We start from the raw sequence: 21,467 nt of genomic DNA, 5'->3' as shown, positions 1-21,467 counted from the left end.
TCAGGGGCACTTCTTTGTTTTGTTGGTCCGCCATTCCTAGGGTGTTAACCTTGTCCACATGCTCATGACGACTTGTCCGTGTTCCAGCCAGCATGCAGGCGCTTTCCTCTTCACTGTAAAAAGCGCTCTTCCCTCCATCCTCCTGCAAGAGGCGGGGTGCCGAGAAATGTCATCTTTACTCTGGGAAGCCTAAGGCCTGGCTAAAACTGCGGACTCTATGAAGAGGCCAAACAAACCTTGTGGCTTGTAGCGAAACACAGACAGTCTTGCTGATTTGATTTTCTTTCTTGGGATTTGATCTGGGTGGAAAATTAGTTGCTTTATAGTGGGAGGATAAGCAAGAGAGCATGCACTAGCCTGGAGATACCGACTCCCTGCCGGCGGCTCCTAGAGCTGCTGGGGAGTCTGGAGGCGCTGCAGGTTCATCTCCTTGCGGTCCGCGGGACCTGTGGGGACCTAGCTTTTTCTGGGTTGAGGTAATTTCCGGGGCTGAGATCCTACTTTCCCTTATTCCGAGGTGCAGCCCGGAATAAACATCCCGGGTGACTTGGGGTGATCTCCGTCCCCACCACAAGGGGCCTAAAGCCGGGGAGAGGCAGTACAGGGGACGCGACGCAGGCGCCGCCCCGCCGAGCGAGCTCAGCAGCCGAGGCGGGAATCCTGTGGATGGGGGCGCGGCCCTCCGCGGGGTCCAGTTGCAGGGAGTGAGGGTTCCGAGCGAGGTGCGGTTCGGCGCGGCGGAGGGCATCTTTCGGGGCCAGAGCCCAGAGACGGCCTAGAAGAAGGGGTAACCTTTCTTGTGCCTGGAAGGCGACTTCCGAGCGGCCGAGCACTCCCGGGGCCTGCACTCGTTGACGGGATACAAGGCCGTGACAGCGGAAGGCTGCCTGACTGGAGTGCCCGGGAGCCCCTGGGAAGCAGCGTCCGGTGACGTGCTACATCGCGCAGAGGGTTCTGGGAGTTGTAGTTCGACCTTGTTTTCGGGCTGGTGGGTCTTGGACCCGCTGGCTCCTAGATGCCTCTGTCTCTGGCCCGGCTTCCTCCGTGTCTAGCGTGAAATCGAGCCTCGGGTGGAGGAGGGCTGAGCGCGGGTCCTCTAAACCCGAGTGGCTGGAGGGAGGGCGCAGGGAGCCCCGGGGTAGGCGCCCGGCGGCCCGGTGAGGGTCGCGCGCTTCCCCGGGCCTCTGGGTGGACAGAGCGGTGGACCCTGGTCTCGCGGTGGGGGCCTCCTGCACGGCCCAGGGAGGGAGTCGCCGTTCAGCCTGGGGGCAGAGGTGAGAATTTCGGAGGAATACGCGGTGCCTGCTGTAGAGATGAAAGGGGAAAGGCTGCCCTCTGGCTGGGGCCGGCTCGAATGGGCAGCATCCGACTTCTCTGGGAGAGCCCCTTCCGGAGGGAGAGCCGCTACCTGCACTGCCTGCTTGCCTGTAGGGTGCGCCTGCCTCCTTGCCCCCGAATCTACAGATCTGTTTGACTTTTGATAACGACTCTTGTTGGGAAGGAGATACGACCCTTTTGGCAGATGGGGAAAGTGAGGATTTGAGAAGTCACAAGATTTGTCTAGAATCCTTGATATTTCCCTTCAAGACCCATCGCTTTACTGCGAAAGCAAGTATTGTATCCGAAAAACCAGTGTTCAAAAAGAATTTAGTCTTCCTCCCTCCAGTGAGCCTGGAATAGAGCCGGAGTGAATCCTTAAGGGAGACAGGGATTGACACAGATTCTTTGATTATTATTTTGACTGTCGCTCAGCAGATGACAGAAATATGTGTTCAACTTATGTGTCTAGAGGAGTTCTGTTGAAGTTTAAGGAAGCGGAGGATAGGAGGAGCCTGAGGCAGCCATCCATGGTCATGGCCGTCTTGATTCAGAGATGTTGTGGGATTATCCCTTGGTTCCCTGGGTGATTCTTTTAGGTGACAAGTAGATGTGTGTGGCAGTTTTAGCGAGTTCACTGCAAGGCAAGAGTAATCATCCTGGCTCCTTTCTCCACCTCCAGGGTCACTTTCTGAGGACTCAGACCTTCTCCATGCTGGGAACCCAGAAGAAAGGGGCGTGCTCACTGTGCTGCGGACCCCTGCAGCCCAGGTGGGTCTAGATTACTTCTTTTTCCCCTTCTGTTCTCAGATCATGGACATGGTTTCTTCCATTGTTAGGGAATTGCTCAGCTCTGAGTCCTTGACCACTGTGTTTACCCTGATAAACTGAGGAGAGATGAACTTCATGACCCATGCTCCTCACTGTACAGAACTTTCCCTCCTGGCATTACTTCTCCCCTCCCCACTTAGTGCTTAATGCACACTTAGTGGCTCTGCAGTAATGTAGTTGGCCTCATGGTGGAAGGCAAAGTAATAAAAGCCACTTGCTCCTATCTCATGAAGTTAACGAGGAGGTAAGATGTAGATAAGGAAAATAATTCAATAGCAAGAAGAAATAGACATACATATTTTTAAATGCAGAAATGACTGGCAGGGACAAGTCATAATAGAACCTGGAAGAGGTTTGCCATCCTCTAGAATCTTGGGGGGGGGGGGAAGACTGGGATCAAAAGCTGCACTTTCAAAAACAAGAGAGAGTATGGAGTTGGAGGGTAAAATATAGGCATGTTCCAAGAGAGACCAGCTTTGGCAAAGAAAAGTCTCCAAGTGATGAGAGAGTTGGAGGCCTTTAAGGGGTGTGTGTGTATCTCTGTGGAGTGAGCAGGAGTGTGGTGAGGGAAGCTGGGGTATGTTGTAGCCAGACCACAGGAAAACCTACACTGGGTCTTATTCCCAAAGCCCACAGGATGAAACGTGCCACGGCCGATTGGAGAGAGAAGATTGGTCAAAATGCTTCTCTAGGGGCTGGCCTCAGACACCAAGAAAGGCAGACCCGGGGTAAAGGCTCTGGAACCACTTTTTAGCCTCAGCCCTGGCCTCGTAGCACACAGGTGCAGAAGGTTCGTGTGAAACTCTGGGAAAAAACACCAGTACTGGTTCTGATGTGTGAATTTGTAGATTTCCTTCAGAGGAAAGGAAGGCTGGAGAGAAAGTCGGTAGCATCTGCTGGACAGTGTCTGCTTAGCCTGCCCATGCCCCCAGCACCAGCACATGCACACTGAGCAGTAGCTCCATAAATGAATTTGATTACTGAGGTTTTCTCAGGGAACTGACGTCTGAAAGGAACTGCCAGTTTGTTATTGTGAGTATTGTTTGTGAAGAAAGAAGACTATAAATTACAGTTGTCCCTTGAACAACACGGTTTGAACTGCACAGGTCCAATTATATGCCAGTTTTTTTCAATCCTATATAAAAGCATAATATGCAAATCGATGGAAGGGCAGAACGACTGGTCGCTATGATGCGCACTGACCACCAGGAGGCAGATGTTCAATGCAGGAGCTGCTCCCTGGTGGTCAGTGCGCTCCCACAGGGGGAGCACTGCTCAGCCAGACGGCTGGCTAGCCCAGCGACGGTGATAGGAGACTCTCCTGTCTCTGCTGCAGGCGGGCAGTAAGGAGCGAGGGGTCCCGGACTGCAAGAGGGATGTCTGCCTGCCAGCTTAGGGGGCTTAGGGATTGGGCCTAAGCTGGCAGGCAGACATCCCCCGAGGGGTCCCAGACTGCGAGAAGGTGCAAGCCGGGCTGAGGCCCTCCCACCCCCCAGCGCATGAATCTTGTGCACCGGGCCTCTAGTATATACTATAAATATATTTTCCTAGTGATTTCCTTAATAAAGTTTTCTTTAGCTTACTTAAAAATACAGTATACAATATGTGTAATATACAAAAATGTGTTAATCGACTTTATGTTATTGGTAAGGATAGGCTATTAGTAGTTAAATCTTGGGGGAAGTCAAAAGTTATATGTGAATTTTCAGCTGTGCAGGGTGGGATATCAGCACTCCTAATCTCCCTGTTGTTCAAGGGTCAACTATGTTTTGCTTGTGTTGATCACTCCTGAAGTGTTTGGCCTTAAGGGACCATCAACTAAAATAAAAGAGTAGTGATTTCAGACTTCAAGTATTAGAATAATGAATTAAATTATTTTGGGCAGGGGATTTTCAAAGTAGGTAGTTCTTTAAATGTATTTCATTATGTGAATTGTTTGATCAGTTGTTCTTGAAGAGCTATGTCATACACTTTACAATACTGAATATAAACAGTTAATCTTTATATTCATACATACGTTCAGGGAGCTATGACAACAGTGGTGTTTCAAAAAGGGATAAGACTGGTTCATTTGCTAGCATCCCCCAGGGACTGATCTATTTTAATGTGTCTCATTTAAGTTGAATTTGTATAGAAATTTTTTTACAGAATTAGAAAAATGATTAGACATTTCACTTAGCAGCAGTAAGCAGACTCAGCTACACATTCAAAGGAGCATTATCCACCCTGCTCCCTTGCCCCACGTTTTAGCAGACAGTCTAAACTTTGTGCCTAACATCTAGATCAAGGTTAGGCTACATTCCTGCAATGTTTGCAGTGTTTGACACACTTTTTTTTTTTTAAAGATACAGACACACTTTTATTAAATAACTTCACAACAATTACTTTTAAGGCCAATTCTGAGAATGTAACCTTTCTGTGTGCCCCCACAAAAGGTAATTTTTGTGTATTTCTTTATTGATAAACACACAAGATTGTTATAAAAATAACGCTGAAATCAATCTATTTTAAGTCTCTGAAATATCAACAGCTCTCCTTCACATCACACTCAAAATTTAAAAAAAGACAAAAAGGCTGTTTCCCAGTTTCAACCAAATTTCTTTCTCTAATTCTTCTTCTTTTTTTTTTTTTTTTTTTTAATCCTCACCCGAGGACATTTTTTCCATTGATTTCTAGAGAGAGTGGACTGGGAATAGAACCTGTGACCCTTTAGCCTGCAGGCTGATACTCTAACCACTAAATAAAACTGGCCAGGGCCTTTTCCTAATTCTTATGTCCTCAAATACATCCTTTAAATCAGAGGTGACCAACCTTTTGGACCTCACAGACCACTAGTGGTCCGCGGACCACCGGTTGGCAACCACTGCTTTAAACCTCCATCCAAAGACTTAGTTGTTGGAAAAACATTAATTTGTAAAGTCCAATGCTTACATACAATCTTTTCCCCCCCAATTTATTTTATTTCAAGAAAAACTTTTAAATATAATAATGTTACATGCAGTAAACCTTAATATTTCAAGAAAAATGATCTTAAATATAATAATGTTACATGCAGTAAACAATATCTCAAGAAAAACGTTTTAAATATGATAATGTTACATGCAATAAACACCAATTGTTCAAGAAAAATAATTTTACATATAATATTACATGCAGTAAACATTAATTTTCAAGAATAAAAGGATTTTAAGTATAATAATATTACCAAAACTGCTAACATAGTATGATATCACAAACGTTGTAAGAAATATTAAAAATCTGAAAATAACAGGATTGCTTCTATTATATTCTAGAATATTTTTCCCCCTCTGGCTCTATTTTTGTTCATCAGTTTATGTTGTTCATTATATTTCACAAATGATTGAGGTCTTGTGATATTTATCTTTCTCTGACTGGCTTATTTCACTTAGCATGATGCTCTCCAGTCCATCCATGCTGTTGCAAATGGTAAGAGTTCCTTCTTTTTTATAGCACCGTAGTATTCCATTGGGTAGATGTACCACAGTTTTCTAATCCACTCATCTGCTGATGGGCACTTGGGCTGTTTCCAAATCTTAGCTATTGTAAATTGTGCTGCTATGAACATAGGGGTGCATATATCCTTTCTGATTGGTGTTTCTGATTTCTTGGGATATATTTCTAGAAGTGGGATCACTGGGTCAAATGGGAGTTCCATTTTTATTTTTTTGAGAAAACTCCATACTGTTTTCCACAGTGGCTGCACCAGTCTGCACTCCCACCAGCAGTGCACGAGGGTTCCTTTTTCTCTGCATCCTCGCCAGCAATTGTCGTTTGTTGATGATAGCCATTCTGACAGGTGTGAGTTGATACCTCATTGTCGTTTTGATTTGCATCTCTCGGATGATTAATGACTTTGAGCATGTTTTCATGTCTCTTGGCCTCCCCCACAGCTGAGATATCTCTTCGGGACTTCACTTGCTGTCTGTGGGTGCCTGGCCAGCCCTTTCATGCCTCCGCCCCTCCTCCCAGTCTCTATCTGGTCTCCACCTTTGGTTCTTAGATATCAGGGTTCTCTTCTGTTGAGTTTTCCATTGATTATTTAGGAAGCCTTTCCGTATTTCAGTTGTATTTCCAGCTTGTTCCTGGGAGCATGTCCATGCAGCATTCTCCTACTCTGCCTCCATTTTTAATCCCTTACATACTATCTTGAGGGAAGGGCAGTCCTATCGCTTCAACCTCAAGCTCAATGAAGGCAGTGGCCACCTTCTTCTGCATCCCCCTACAGGACTTAGACCAGGGGTCCTCAAACTACGGCCCACGGGCCACATGCAAATACAAATATTGTATTTGTTCCCGTTTTGTTTTTTTACTTCAAAATAAGATATGTGCAGTATGCATAGGAATTTGTTCATAGTTTTTTTTTAAACTATAGTCCGGCCCTCCAAAGGTCTGAGGGACAGTGAACTGGTCACTTGTTTAAAAAGTTTGAGGACCCCTGACTTAGACCTTAACATTTAGAATAGTTCTTGGTTTACTAGTATAGGCAGGCAGGTTGGAGAGTGAACTTTATTTCCTCCTCTTTCCTCCTCGGTGTTTCCCTCCTTTCCTCTTGCACCCAAGCCAGGTAGCCCAGAATTCATCTTGCCTCCCAAGCCTCCTTGGCTCTTCCCCTCCAATCCCTCTGGGTGGGTGGACCCCCCTTCCTTTTGCCTCCAGGACCCTGCCCCGCCTTTCTCTTGCTCATTTGGCTCATTTTCCTCCTCTTGGCCACTTCCTTCTGGTCCTCCTCTTTCATCTGCTTATAGGTGGCCCTCATCACGTCCAACTGAGGCTTTTTGCTGTTCATGACTCACAGCATCTCCAACTGGCTTTTTTCCTCCCCTGCAAAGTCCTTGAAAGGGCTTGAAACTTCCTCTTCTTGCCAGATCCTTGGGGCACTTTCTCTTTGGGAGGTGCACCTGGAAGTGCCCCAGAGAAGCAGTGGAGACCTTGGCCACTTACAAGGCATGGCCCTGCTCCTCCTTACTCTGGTGTCTGGTAGGGTGCATATCGGCCTGTGCACGTGGGCTAAATTATGCAGCCGGTTCCGCTCATTCTTGGCCACCTGTTTCTTCTTAGCCTGAATCTACTTGGTGAACAGATCCTCCAAGGGGTCAGCATTGCTGGACACCTTGATCAGCCATTCCTTGGTGTTGTCGCGGGCGTGCTGGTAGCCCCAGCGGTGCCACCATGGCCACTCACCTCACCCCACACCAGAGTGGTTTTCTTCTTGGGTCAAATGCCCTTGAGGCGTGTGAACTGCTGCCAGCTTATAAGCTGCATGGCCAGGGCACCAACTTCTTGTGCGGCAGGCAAGTGGTGGGCTCCGGCAGCCACACCACCAGTGCCTCCTCCTTGAGCTCCATGGTTGCTGAGCAGCTGCATGTTGTCCCTCACCAAGGCCTACAGTTTGCTCACCAAGGCCCACAGTTCAGCCTCCAGGTATGGGTCCCTGCACTGCAGGCCCATGAAGGGCTTCCAGTCAGAGGTCAGCAGGTTACCCAGGTGGAACTCCAGCTCCAGCTCCTGGTGCACCATGATGCGCTGCATCTTCTTGGCTTCATCCTGCTCGGCCTTTGCCAGAAGCTCTCCACGCTCTGTACCTCAATGGCTCCAGTTTGGCTCACTAGCTCTGGAAGACTGATCCTGTTTGATACACTTCTGTTCCCCTCCCCACCTCTGTTCCCACACACACTTTTATAGAACACCCCATTTAAAACGTTGTTTCTACTGATTCTTGTTCAAGTGTTCCTTCCTTCCTTCAACTGTCTGACCAATACAGTGTGCCAGATACCAGGGCTGCTTCAGTGAGGGAAAACAGAGCTGGCCTCTGCTCTCCAGGTGCTTAATGGTGAATGAGACAGAGAGAGATTGATCAGAAAGTCTCCTCAATGTGTGCATGATCTAAGAGAAGGGAAGGAACATGGTGCTACAACCCAGAGAGTCCGGGAAGGCTTGCCTGAGGGTAACACCTGAGCTGAGATCTGAAACGTGAGTGGGATTTGGAGAGCTGAAGTATGCGCAAGGGGAGAGCATTGTGGAAAGGCGGCCACACACAGCCCAGAGACTGCAGAAGGAGCAGTGTATGGTGGAGTTGAGGGCAGATGACAGGAGGGAGTCAGACCCATCAGGCCTCTATGATGCTGGCAATTGAGATATGTCAAAGACAAGTCATAGTGCTTCTTTTAAGTGGAAAGGTATGTACGTATAAGAAAAAACATACTGCATATAGGGTTCAGTACTGTCTGCAGTTTCAGGCATCTGCTGTGGATCTTAGAACATGTTCCTCACAAATAAGGGGGGACTGTTATACACCAGAGAATCTTAGTGTTGGAAGGGATGTTAGAGGTCATTTTGTCTAGCCTTCCCATCCTTCATGTCTTCCTTCTTCTGTCTGTCACTTTGAGTCCTTCCCAGAGACCTCTGGAAGGTGGTCCTTTGGTGAGCATGGATGTATTTGGTTTTTCAGGAGTCGCTCATGATCAGGGATATGGCTGAGGCTCTCGCCCAGTGGGGACAGCTGAACCCTCCGCAGGGAGATGTGCCTGAGAAGCATAGGAATCTGGTCTTGCTGGGTAAGGATAGCTCCTCGGTCCCTGTGAGCTTTGCTTCCTCAGTTCCAAGGAACTCAGAGGTTCTTAGATTAACTAGTTAACTGCCATGATATTTTGAATTTAATTTAAAAAGGTCCGCCACTTGTATCTATAGACGCTTATGGCATACACATGGTTAAAAGAGTCTTAATTTCTAAAAGGCCTGAGACATGTAATTTCTGCTTTTTGTTTCTGGATATTGTTAACCCCTAGGGTTAGAAATGGACTTCTTTTTATTGAATTAGTAATAGCCTTCTTTTCTATTATCTGATCAAAGACATTAAGATGGAGTTCTAGTGAAAATACCTCTTAAGAAGTGGGTGCTTATTATTTTAATAGGGAGAGGTAGAAATAGGGACTTAATTGTTCTGAACTCAAATAGACCCCGTATCAACCTTCCTGTCTCCTGAGCACTGGTGAGGGAGAAATCCAGAACCCACCTCTCATATAGGGTCTTTCCTAATGACCAAAGAGCTAATCCTGGGCTTTTCACCAGACTTCTTTTTCTTTCCGTGAACAGGGCTTCCAATTTCCAAGCCTGATGTAATCTCTCAGTTGGAGTCTGGGGAGAAGCTGGAGAGAGAAGCCTCAAAAACCACTAGTCCAGGTGAGTGTGCGTTGGAAACAGAGAACTTAAAACCCTCATGGCCATTGAAATGCTTGTGAAGGAGCCTTTCAGATTTTGCTAGACCATAGAAAAGTTGAAGTCCCTTTCTCCTGTGCCACACTTTACCCTCTGTGGATGATGATCCTATATAATAAAAGGCTAATATGCAAATCAACCAAATTGCGGAACGACCGGTTGCCATGACGTGCACTGACCACTCAGGGGCAGACGCTCAACACAGGGGCTTCCCTGAATGGTCAGTGTGCTCCCACAGGGGGAGCACTGCTCAGCCAGAAGTGGGGAGTGGGCTTAAACTGTCAGTCGGACATCCCCTATGGGCTCCTGGATTGCAAAAGGACACAGGCTGGGCTGAGGTGCCCATACCCCCCACCCCATGCCCCCTGAGTGCACAAATTTTGTGCACTTGGGCCTCTAGTCTGTTATAAATTCATAATTTTATATTTTAGAAAGTACTTTCTACTCTTTTAAACCAATACCCCCTCTCTCCAATAAAGTGAAATGAAAGTAGCATTTTAATGTATGTTCATAATTTGCATGCGTGCAAGGCTCTAAACCAGGCTTTTCATGTATGTTATTTTACCGCTGAGGGTAGTGTAACTCTTTGTCTAACAGCAATGGCTATAAATTGATCTCTGAATTTCCCCTTGACTTCTTCTATTTAAGCAGAGGTAGCATAGCATGTGGTTATGAGTTCAGACTTTGGACCCAACCTTCCCGGGTCCAAGCCAAAATTTCAGCTACTCAAGCTCTGTGACCTGTAATAAGTTAATTATCCTCTTAGCTGGAAGTCCATTTGGCTGTAACCTGTATCTATCTATTTGTCCTTTAAAATCTCAGGCACTTCCCTAATTAGGATGTGTAGTTGAGAACATTTGGTCATATTGACTTATTGTATATACCATCATGGTTGGAATGGATATTAAAGACCATTTAAGCCTGGAAATGTTTAAACATTTTTAGCAGTGAAGCTTCCCCTCCAAACTCTTACTAAAAAGGCTAGCATTTGGGGGTAGCAATCCTGACAGGTTGGGGACCAATCTTAGTACATGGGGATTTGACCTTCCCCTCTCTACATGCTATTCATTTAAAAAAAAACAAAACCAACTTAGTTTTATTTTACTCTTTGCAGTTTGTGGGGTATAGGGCAGTCAGAGAATGACCAGTTGCTTCTGAATTACTAAGCTTTGTGATGATTTGAATTTGTAGATATTTTTTTAAAGTGTGTTTTTATTGATATTAGAGAGAGATAAAGGGAAGGGGAGAGAAACATGGATGTGAAAGAGAAACATCAATTGGCTGCCTCCTGCACAGCCCCTACTGGGGACTGAGCCCACAACCCAGGCATGTATGTGCCCTACTGGGACCCTTCATTCTGAAGGCCAACACTCTATCCACTGAGCAAAACTGGCTAGACCCCCACTGGGAATTGAACTGGTGACCTCTTGGTGCATGGGATAACACTCAACCAACTGAGCCACACTGGCCAGGGCGAATTTGTAGATCTTGACCATTTTGAATGCTAGTTCCTAGAATATGTGTCTTATCTCAAGACAGTAGAACTAACAGATTTTTGTGTGAGAGTGGTAGTTTTGGAAGGTTAGTCTGTTAGCGTTGAGTGGGATATTTTGGAATGGGAAAAGATTGGCAGAAGGAGATCAGCTAATGATAGCCATTCTAAAGGTGTGACGTGATAATGCCATGGTGTGGTGCTGGCAGTGGGCAGTCTCTGGGAAACTATATTTCTCTGATCCCAGACCTGTTTCCCCAGACTGTTTTTTATGCCTCTGCTTAGTCTTGTTCCATTAGTTTTTCTCATTTCCTAGCCACTGGACAGAGGAATTCTGAAGGCCTACTCACCCTCTCCCTGTATGCAGCTGTACTTCTTTGCCCAGTCATCTTTCTTTTCTCATGTTCTCTTAAGATTGCAAGGCTGTTTTGAGAGCTTTTAAGTTCATGTGTTCCCTGTAGCATTTTTTGTTTGTTTTACTGTTCCCACCACAGTAATTACCTTACTCTCAGTTTAGTAAATGATACATGTTCATTTTTGTTTCTGTTAGACTGGGAGATAAGACCAGAAGGCAAGGAGCTAACTCGAGAGCAGGATGTTTCTGAAGAAGAGTCAGCCCCTGGAGTGTTAATTGAAAGATTTCCAAAGGAAGGTGACAGTGGATGTGAGGATTCTCTAGAGAGTCAGCAGGAAAACCAGGGGAAACATTTAATACAAGAAGTTGTCACTCAGAAGAAATCTGGGGAGAGAAGTTACCAGTGTGATGAATTTGGAAGAAATTTTGGCCGGAGGTCATTACTTGTTCAACAGCAAGGAGAAAGACTACGTAATTGTGATTCATTGAAAAAGAACCTAAAACAAAATTCAGATCTAATGAGGCATAAGAGAATTTGTGCAGGGAAAAAACCCTGGAAGTGTAATGAGTGTGAGAAAGCCTTTAGTTATTACTCAGCTTTTGTTTTGCATCAGAGAATTCACACAGGAGAAAAGCCCTATGAGTGTAATGAGTGTGGCAAAGCCTTTAGCCAGAGCATACACCTTACTCTCCACCAGAGAATTCATACCGGAGAAAAGCCCTACAGATGTCACGAATGTGGGAAAGCCTTTAGTCACCGATCAGCCCTTATTCGCCATCACATAATTCACACTGGAGAGAAACCCTATGAATGCAATGAATGTGGGAAGGCCTTTAATCAGAGCTCATATCTCACTCAACATCAGCGAATCCACACCGGAGAGAAACCTTATGAGTGTAATGAATGTGGGAAGGCCTTCAGCCAAAGCACATTTCTTACCCAGCATCAGGTCATTCACACTGGAGAGAAACCCTACAAGTGTAACGAATGTGGGAAAGCTTTCAGTGATCGTTCAGGCCTCATCCAGCACCAGAGAACTCATACTGGGGAGAGGCCTTATGAGTGTAATGAATGTGGGAAAGCCTTTGGCTACTGTTCAGCCCTGACTCAACACCAGAGAACTCACACAGGGGAGAAACCCTATAAATGCAGTGATTGTGCCAAAGCCTTCAGTGACCGTTCAGCCCTCATCCGTCATCAAAGAACACACACTGGAGAGAAACCTTACAAGTGTAATGATTGTGGGAAAGCCTTCAGCCAGAGCTCATCTCTCACAAAGCACCAGAAAACTCACACTGGAGAAAAACCTTATAAGTGTAAGGAATGTGGAAAAGCCTTCAGCCAGAGTTCATCCCTTTCTCAACATCAGAAAACTCATGCTGGAGGGGAAACCAAAGAATATGGAAAAGTCTTTAGTGAGCATTCAGCCTTTGGCCAGCAAAATAGAATTCATAATGGTTAAAGACTGTAAATTTTTTTCCTGGGTGTGACTAATCATCTGAGTAGTTACCTCAATCAACAATTCTTGAGGGGACAATTGTTGATTGAGATAACTACTCAGATGATTACGCACATCCAGGGAAAAGTGAGGCCTGTGAGGTAGCCAGTCACAAAGTTCCCATGAGGGCAGCTTCCCCTGAATCCACAGCACACTGGCCTGGCAGTTCACTTTTGCACTTTGTGTCTTTTAGACCTTGCTTATTGAGACATCTACTGAAAATCATGTTAATTGCCAGGGTCAGACCTGTAGCCTAGAAAGGGGGAGTACAGAGGCGCCTTTGATGTTTTCTGTGTTTTAAGCTGAGTTACTTGATAATGTGCTTATTTATGAAGATTTACCTTCATTGTATGTAGTTTGTACTTTAGACTTTTTCATACCATAGTAAAATTTAGTTGTAGGCCTGAACTGACACTGAATATTAGGTTGTGAAAATTTGAAAAGACTTTGAAATACTTGCCTTTCACCATTTTATTTTTGGGTAGAAGAAGATGACATGATATATATATTTTTTAATTGAAACTTTGAAGGTTATTATTAGAAACGTTTTGAGTGCTGTGTTTTTAATTTTTGAATTTGACTAAGATATATCTTTGTGTAGATTTCTTTGAATTTATCCTGTTTGCTAAGCTTGAATCTATAGGTTTATGTCTTTTGCTAAATTGGGGGAATTTTCAGCTATCATTTCTTTGAATACATTTTCAGCCTCCACCTCCCAAACCTTCTCTCCTTCCAGGATGCTGAAACAAATGTTAGGTCATTGCTTATAATATCACAGGTTCCTGAGACTCTATTCATTGTTTTTCACTATATGTTTATCTTAATCTGCTCAGGCTGTCATTAAAATAACATGCCATAGACTGGGTGGTTCAAACAACAGAAATTTATTCCTCAGAATTATGGAGGATGCAAGTCCAAGATCAAGGTGTTGGCTTCGGTCTCTGGTCCTGGATCTCTTCCTGGCTTTCTTGCCTGCTGTATCCTCGCATGGCCTTTCCTTGATGTATGCCCGTGGAAAGAGCGGCAAGATCTCTCTTCCTTAGCTTTAAAGGCCACCAGTGCTATCAGATTAGGACCCCAACCTTATGACCTCATTTAACCTTAATTACCTCTAAAAAGTCCTTTCTCCAAATACTGTCACATTTGGAAGTAGCATTCAGCATATGAATTTGGGAGGGACACAATTCATAGCATTTGCCCCTGGCCCCCCAAATTCACATTCTTCTCACATGCAAAATACATTCATTTCATCCCAACAACTCTCAAAGTCTGAACTTATGCTAGCATCAACTCTAACTTATGCTAGCATCACAGTTTCACCTACAGATCACGTAAAGCAGGTATGGGTTAGACTCAAGGTACATTTCAGACTCAAGGCAGATTCCTCTCTGCTGTGAACTTGTGAAACCAGACCAATGGTGGGACAGGCACAGGACAGATGATCCACTCTAAAAGGAGAGGAAGGAAGGGAGGGAGGGAGGGAGGGAGGGAGGGAGGGAGGGAGGGAGGAAGGGAGGAAGGAAGGAAGGAAGGAAGGAAGGAAGGAAGGAAGGAAGGAAGGAGTAAATAGGTCCCAAGCAAGTTCAAAACCCAGTGGGGAATTCCATCAGATCTTGATGCCTTACCTTCCAGATTCACTAAAGCAGGGATTCCACCTTCACAATCCTCTGCTTCAGCAGTCCTGCCACTGAGACTGGTCTGGGCAGTCCTACCCCCCAAAGCTTCAGTGTTAGGCCATGTGGCCTGTTGACACTTCAGGGTCCTCCCCATCTGTTGGAACTGAAGAGGGAGCCTGATGGTCTCTGAATCTATTCAGTCATGCTCCCCTTTCCTTGTAGTATTGGGCACATTTGCAGCTCTGCTGTCTGGTCCTGTAGGATCTAAGAAGTCTGAAAGCCTGCCTTCATCTTGTCTAGTGTTTTCTGTCCCCTTTAGTACCAATTGGCGGTGTTTCTGATGGTTTAATCCCATCTCTATTCCTGGCTTCTGCTGAGATGGCTGATTAAACCCGTGAGTCACACCCATGATCTCTTTATCAAATGGCCCTTCAGCCATAGCTGAACAAGCTTTCTCATTTTGCAATGTGGATAGACAGAATTTTCCAAATCTCCACGTTCTTTTCCTTTTTGCTTAACAATTGTTTCTTCAATCCATCCCTCTCCTCTCACATTTTACTATAAACAGTGAGGTGGACGCAAGCTGCACCTTTAATGCTTTGCCTACAATCTCTGCTGAATACCCAGTTTCATTGCTCCCAAGTTCTCTCTTCCACAAAACAGTGGAACACAGTTCAGCCAAGGCTGCTGCCACTTTACAATGAGAATCGCCTTTCTTCCTGTTTCCATTTCTGTCTGAGAGCTCATCAGAATGGCCTTTGATGTCTGTATTCTAGCATGAACCTTAAAACCCTCCCAGCCTCCACCCGCTACCCAGTTAACAAAGCTACTTCCACATGTTTAGGTATTTGGTATAGCAGCGCCCAAATCTGCCTTGGTCTTGTTGGGCTGTCATACCACAGACTGGGGGTCTCAAATAACAGACATGTATTTCTCACAGTTCTGGAGGATGGAAGTCTTTGAGAGCAAGGTACCAGCCGATTTGGTTTTGGTGTGTTTCTCGCTTGCACGCAGCCACCCTCCTACTGTGCCCTCACAGCCCTTCCTCCGTGCATATGTGTAGAGAAAGGAGAGATTGAGCTCTCTTTTCTTAGAGGACACCAACCCTCTCAGATTGGAACCTCACAGTTATAAACTTTTAAAATCTTAATTACTTTCTAAAAGCCCCATCTCTAAATACAGTCACAGTAGGGGAAGGGGGAACCCAAGTCAGTACATAGCAATTTTTTTCTTGTTCTGGTTGGGTGTTTTTTATTGTTCTATCTCCAAGTTCACGGATTCTTTCCTCTGTGCCTTCCATTCTGCTCGTGAGCCCATCACTGGCTTTTGTTATTGTATTTTTCAGTCCCATTTGATTCTCTGTTCTGTTTCTTTGCCGAGACTTTGTTTTTAAATTTGTGTCAGGCGTGTGTGTAATTGCTTACTGGGATACTTCTATGGTAGCTGTTTTAATCTAACAGGTCATTCTAACATCTGGATCATCTTAGTGCTGGCCTCTGTGGATTGTCTTCTCATTCGAGATGAGTGATTTTCAGTTGAAATCCGTACATTTTGGGACATTATGTTAGAAGACTATACTGTTTAAATCTTCTATTTGGACTGGCTTCTACTTGGCCTCTAGTTGGTGTTGGAAGTCCAGGTTCATCATTGGCCTCTGTTCGGGCAGGAGTAGGAGTTACAGCTCCCCACTAAGGCTCTACTGATAGCACGTAGCTGGGAGGGGCAGAAGTGTCTCATTACTGCTCCCCACACAGCCTCTACTGACACCATGAGGTAGGGTTGGGTGGGGAGTGACCTCATGACTTGCTGAGAGTCCTGACCCTCCACTGTCCAAACCAGTAAAGAAGGGGAGATGTCTGCTCTCTGGGTAGGGTTAGAAGCCTGGTCTCCCCACATGGTTTCCATTGATATGCTGGAGTGGGATGAGAGAGGGGTTTTTTGGTGTTTTTTTATTTTTTTATCCTCTCTCCTCACTTGAGCTTCTTTGACTCTACTCCAGGGTGGGGGTTACAGCCTGGTGAGGGTGGAAGTGTAGGCATCCCACTTTGCCTTTGTTGGTGTGGATAGTGCTGAAGTTTTCTCCCATGATCTTTGGCCAGAGGAGGGTGGTTATTGTCTAAAAATTTTGTCTTGTGAGTCTACTCCTTTCTTAGTCCTTTGGGTGAAAAGAGAAGACTTTTCTTGGACCTTTTTTGGTCTGAATCTGTGGCATTTCTGGGTTGCCAGCTTCCTGATGGGGCAAGAGGAAAACTCAAGGGACTCCGTGCTGTCATTCTTCAGGTCCCTGGCCCCAGTAGCTTGTATCCTCAGAACATCTTACACTGTTTTATATATGGTGTCCAGGGTTTTAGCTATACGTACTTAGAGGAAGAGGGGAGAGTACTCCTCCCTTTTCCCATGATGTCCTTTCTTTTGACACGGAAGTGATATGTCAAGTTGTGCCAGAGCTTGTGGTGTACCTAGGTTGTTTGTAACCAGTCAGGATTGACTACCAAGAGGATGCTCACTTGTTCCCCAGAGAGAAGCTGCGAAGTTGGTAGATAGAAACCACCAGGCTTCAAGCTTCATCCAGCTTTGAAGAAACTATAGGTTTTAAGTGGGGAAAAACACCAGTGTTATTTATTTTATTTTATTATTTTTAATCTCACTTGACATTTTTCTAATAAAATTTTTTTAGAGGGAGTGGAAGGGAAGGGGAGAGACGGGGAAAGAAACATTAATATGAGAGAGATATATTAATTGGTTGCTTCCCACATGCCTACAACGAGGTATGTGCCCTTGACTGGAATTGAACCTGGGACCCTTCAGTCCATGGGCCAATGGGCTATCCACTGAGCCAAACCAGCAAGGATACCAGTGTTATTTTTTTAATCCTCACCCCAGGATATGCTTACTGATTTTAGAGAGAGGGGAAGGAAGATTAAAAGAAACATCGATGTGAGAGAGGTCACTGCTTGGTTGCCTTCGGTACATGCCCTGACTTCAGATCAGACCTGCAACCTAGGTTTGTTCCCTGACTGGGAATTGAACCCACAATCTTTCAATCCACTGGACGACACTCCAACCAACAGCTACATGGGCCAGGGCAGCCAGTGTTTAATTGTAGATTACAAGTTTGAGAAGGAAAGATAGATATGACTAAGAATATAAACTATGGAATTAAACATTTTTATTTGTCTCTGTTCCAAGAGCATGTGGGAACCACTGGAGAACTGAATTCTGAATTTTGTTTTTTTAAAAATATGTATTATCTATAGTTAGACATCTGTCATTTTTTTAAACTTTTTAAAATATATATATATTTTTATTGATTTTTTACAGAGAGGAAGGGAGAGGGAGAAGGATACAGAGTTAGAAACATTGATGAGAGAGAAACATTGATCAGCTGTCTCCTGCACACTCCCTACTGGGGATGTGCTCACAACCAAGGTACATGCCCTTGACCGGAATTGAGCCTGGGACCCTTCAGTTTGCAGGCCGACGCTCTATCCACTGAGCCAAACTGGTTAGGGCGATATCTGTCATTTTTAATTTGACATATAACACAGGACATCAGAGAATCAACATAATAAAAAATGAAAATAACAGATTTGGGACATCACACTTTTTAAAAATGGGTTTCTTCATTTATGTTTTAAAATATGATACTTCTTGAGAGTGGCTAGATTAGATAATAGATACAAAGTGATTTGTAAGGCATCAGGTGCTAAATAACTATTATGTATTGTTTATAGAGTCCTTTATGTGTCCTGTCCATCATGTATGCTTTCTGCTGATATAGCCCAATAAAAATGACTACAAATATAATGTAATGTTTCTTTTTATCTTTTGAAAAATAATTTTTCTTAAATACTAGTTAAATCTGCATTTTTTGAGAAGATCATATGGTTTTCTTTAACCTGTTAATATAGTAAATTGCATCAAGGATTTTCTAGTTATTTCTTTTTTTTAAATTAAATTTATTGGGGTAACTGATTAATAAGATCATGTAGGTTTCAAGTATACATTTCTATCGTGACCTGTGTATTGCATTGTGTGCCCACCATCCACACTCAAATCATTTTCTGTCACCATATATTTGGCCCCCTTTACCTTTTACCCTTTATTCTCCCTTCAAGGATTTCCTAATGTTAAAGAATACTTGCATTCCTGGGATTTACCCAATTTAGTGATTTCCTCATCCTGGAAAAGTTTATGTTCCTTGAATACTTTAGTTGCAGTCACCTGGTAAACTGGGTTATTGTGTGATGTGAGTTTTGCTTGATTTTAGAGGTATTCAGATTTCCTATTCTTGAAACAAATTTTAAAGTTAGGTTTTTAAAAAAGTATCTTTTTTATTGCTGTTCAAAATATGTTTATTTTCTTTAAAACCCCTGTTTTATCTGTAGCAATTTTTCCTTGCACATTATAGGGTTAAAATCTGTTTTCATTGTGTCAGTGGTTCATTTTTTTATGGTAATCATCTATCTTTACCTTAACCTTTAGTAATCTGATAATTTACATTATGTAGAGAAAATATACCATTAAACTATGTGAAGGGGTCATCTGTTGGTTAATCTATTATGGAAGGTAAAAGTCATTTATATAGAGCCATATTTTACTGAAAGTCAGCCCCTTCTCATTGATTATCATGGCATTCTGCACAAATTCCAAGGTAAAGTTCCTTTATAAGTACTTTTTGAACACACTGCAAACAATTCATTTGGCAGTATTTTAAATAATAGCTATTTACCCATTTTGCAGTTGGCACAATGCTGCATGTTTCACAGTGATATTTTAAAAACTTATTTAATCTAATAACATAATCTCTGTAGTGCTTTTCCCACATAGTGCACAAAAGCATGAGACAAAGCAAATGAAATAGGTACAAGAGCTAGATGAGCCAAACCGGGTTGGCTCAGTGGATAGAGCGTCGGCCTGTGGACTGAAGGGTCCCAGGTTCGATTCCGGTCAAGAGCATGTACCTTGGTTGCGGGCACATCCCCACTGGGGGGCGTGCAGGAGGCAGCTGATCAATCTCTCTCATCAATGTTTCTGGCTCTCCTCCCTTCTTCTCTGTAAAAAATAAAATATATTTTAAAAAAAAAAGAGGTAGATGAATAAGAGTACAATTATCATCCATTTGAAAATAGTTGCCATACTGTTCATATAACATTAATTTTTGTCAATAATGAAATACATTTTCCAAAAAAGTACATACATGTCTCAGAACTATATAATGAGCAATAACATGGAGAAAAATTAACCTGATTTAACATAGTCAACATTAAAGCTAATATATACCTTTCATTCAACTCTTGACATTTCAATCACCTCTTAGATATTTAGTTTCCATTTACAAAAAAACAGCAAATTCTTAAGAACACTTCAAACTTTTTGCAGTAAAAGATTAAAACTGGAGATATAAACTATAAGGCTAAAAAAAACACCTAAATATTTAGAAAGCTTTATTTATATTCATAGTTTTCCTAGAGGGCTGAATTGTTTAATGTTAACATGTAAGTCTGTTTACTTAGTGTAGGAAATCATATCAGCAATTTTACTGGGTGCTGGGTAACTACATTTGGATGTTTCTATTTCACATCCCACTCAGTGACTATAATTCCTTTTGCTGATATTTTTTTAGTGCTAAACAATTGGATTTGAATGAACTAAAACTTGAGACACATCTTTAAGATAAAGATGGTTTTAATTTGTTTGCTAAGCTTTGAGTTTAGATCTACTAAAATTTTTTTATTGGATTAATTATTTTACATCTGATGAAATGGTATTATATCACTTTTTCATATCCAATAATTATATTTGGTCTGGCCTATACACATGATTAGTGACTTGGACCATAAATAAGTTAGGTTCACTTTTCCTTGTTCATTACTAAATGACATGTTTCTGGTGGAATTACTTGAATAATTGCCTTAATTCTTTGCTTTGCAGGTTGAGACTTTCATTTAACATACAGAAGACCTTTAAAGAAAGAATTTCCTAGAATGCTTTTCAAACTCGGAGGAAGTTCTAACACTGATTTCAGTCCATCTAAACAGGGCCTATGAGATGAAACAAGTAGCCACATGCTGTCAAAATGAACTTTATTTTCCAATTAAATTTCTAACAGCACTTGGACATAAAGCAGGTATGTTGTCCAGATACATGGGATTTCTTTTAAAACAGCAGAATACCTTTATTTAAAGGTCAATTAAGACTTTGCTATGTCACCTTATGTTTTATCATTGGTCATTTGTGAATTAGGAACTTAAATAACTTAAAGACAATTTTTAAAAATAGCCATAGAACAATATCATGCAGTCAGAATGGATTGAGATCTGAAAAAGTCAGATAATCCAACAGGTTATTTCAGGGTATTTTTGAGCGAATACATGAAATATACTGAAATTTTTCAATAAATGTGATACTGTATTATAATTAACAAAGGTAAATCATCTATTTTTTTTTTAAATGCTGATGTTACTCAGTGTTGCAGGAGGCAGTGGGACCACCCCCTTGGGGCCCGGGGTGAGGGCAGGGGCGGGTGCACGGGCGGCTGGGCCTGTGACACAGCCAGCAGACTGACAGGTCTTCAAACGGGTCCTCTTCGATGGTGATTCCAGGCTGACCGCGGGGACGGCGTTGGGTCTCACCTGCGGCTGCGCCGAGGGCTCAGAGGGCAGGCTGTGGGAGGACCTGCTCCGCGGCGGGGGCTGGGTGGCGTCTCCAAGCTGGGCTGGGGGGCAGCCTGAGGCAGCGGGGCTGCTGTCTGGACGAGGGGCTCCTGCTTCTTTGGACCAGGCGGGGCGGCCTGAGGCTTCAGGGGTTCAGGGGTTCAGGAAGAAGAGGTGAACCTCTGGGGACTTCGGAAGGCAGGGACGCCGCCCGGGCCATGTGTCTCTCTCACAAAGATGTCTCTCTCTTTCTCTTTCTCTCTCTCTTTCTCCATCCCTTCCACTTTCTCTAAAAATTAATTTTAAAAATCCTCAGGTGAGGATAAAATTACATTAAATTTTTAAAAATAAAGTGAGATCAAGATAGCATGTCTGGCCCAGCTGCTGTGGCTCAGTTGGTTGAGCATTGTCCCTTGAACCAGGAGGTCACAGTTCAATTCCCAGCACATGCCCTAGTTGCAGGTT

The 21,467-nt window shown here is 43.7% G+C and overlaps 1 protein-coding gene and 1 pseudogene across 4 annotated transcripts; one reads left to right on the top strand and one right to left on the bottom strand.

The window, feature by feature from the left end:
• Positions 1-664: 664 nt before the first annotated feature.
• Positions 665-20,768, top strand: ZNF892 (zinc finger protein 892). 3 transcript variants are annotated; one of them, XR_013996524.1, is made up of 5 exons: positions 983-1,274; positions 2,000-2,088; positions 8,618-8,723; positions 9,262-9,348; positions 20,281-20,768. XR_013996524.1 is itself a non-coding variant. In XM_081101318.1 (4 exons), the coding sequence occupies exon 4, from the start codon at positions 11,750-11,752 to the stop codon at positions 12,692-12,694; it is 945 nt and encodes a 314-aa protein (XP_080957444.1). In that variant the 5' UTR covers positions 958-1,274; positions 2,000-2,088; positions 9,262-9,348; positions 11,427-11,749; the 3' UTR covers positions 12,695-13,590. The 3 variants fall into 3 exon arrangements, 1 of the variants encoding a protein (XP_080957444.1); XR_013996523.1 differs by lacking the exon at positions 8,618-8,723 and having other exon boundaries at positions 665-1,274; XM_081101318.1 differs by lacking the exons at positions 8,618-8,723; positions 20,281-20,768 and adding an exon at positions 11,427-13,590 and having other exon boundaries at positions 958-1,274.
• Positions 6,676-10,880, bottom strand: LOC308526399 (ribosome biogenesis regulatory protein homolog; annotated as a pseudogene). The gene is made up of 2 exons: positions 10,850-10,880; positions 6,676-7,745 (listed from the first exon to the last, which is right to left on the bottom strand). The product of its transcript is annotated as a ribosome biogenesis regulatory protein homolog (transcript).
• Positions 20,769-21,467: the final 699 nt, after the last annotated feature.

The sequence above is a fragment of the Myotis nattereri genome, assembly GCF_964212035.1.
Source record: "Myotis nattereri genome assembly, chromosome: 10".
Taxonomy (NCBI): domain Eukaryota; kingdom Metazoa; phylum Chordata; class Mammalia; order Chiroptera; family Vespertilionidae; genus Myotis; species Myotis nattereri.
Note: the sequence above shows the minus strand (reverse complement) of the source record. Positions and strands in the feature narration are given on the sequence as shown.

Coding starts and splice junctions, on each gene's coding strand:
- ZNF892 (XM_081101318.1), top strand. CDS start 11,750: ATGAGGCATAAGAGAATTTGTGCAGGGAAAAAACCCTGGAAGTGTAAT.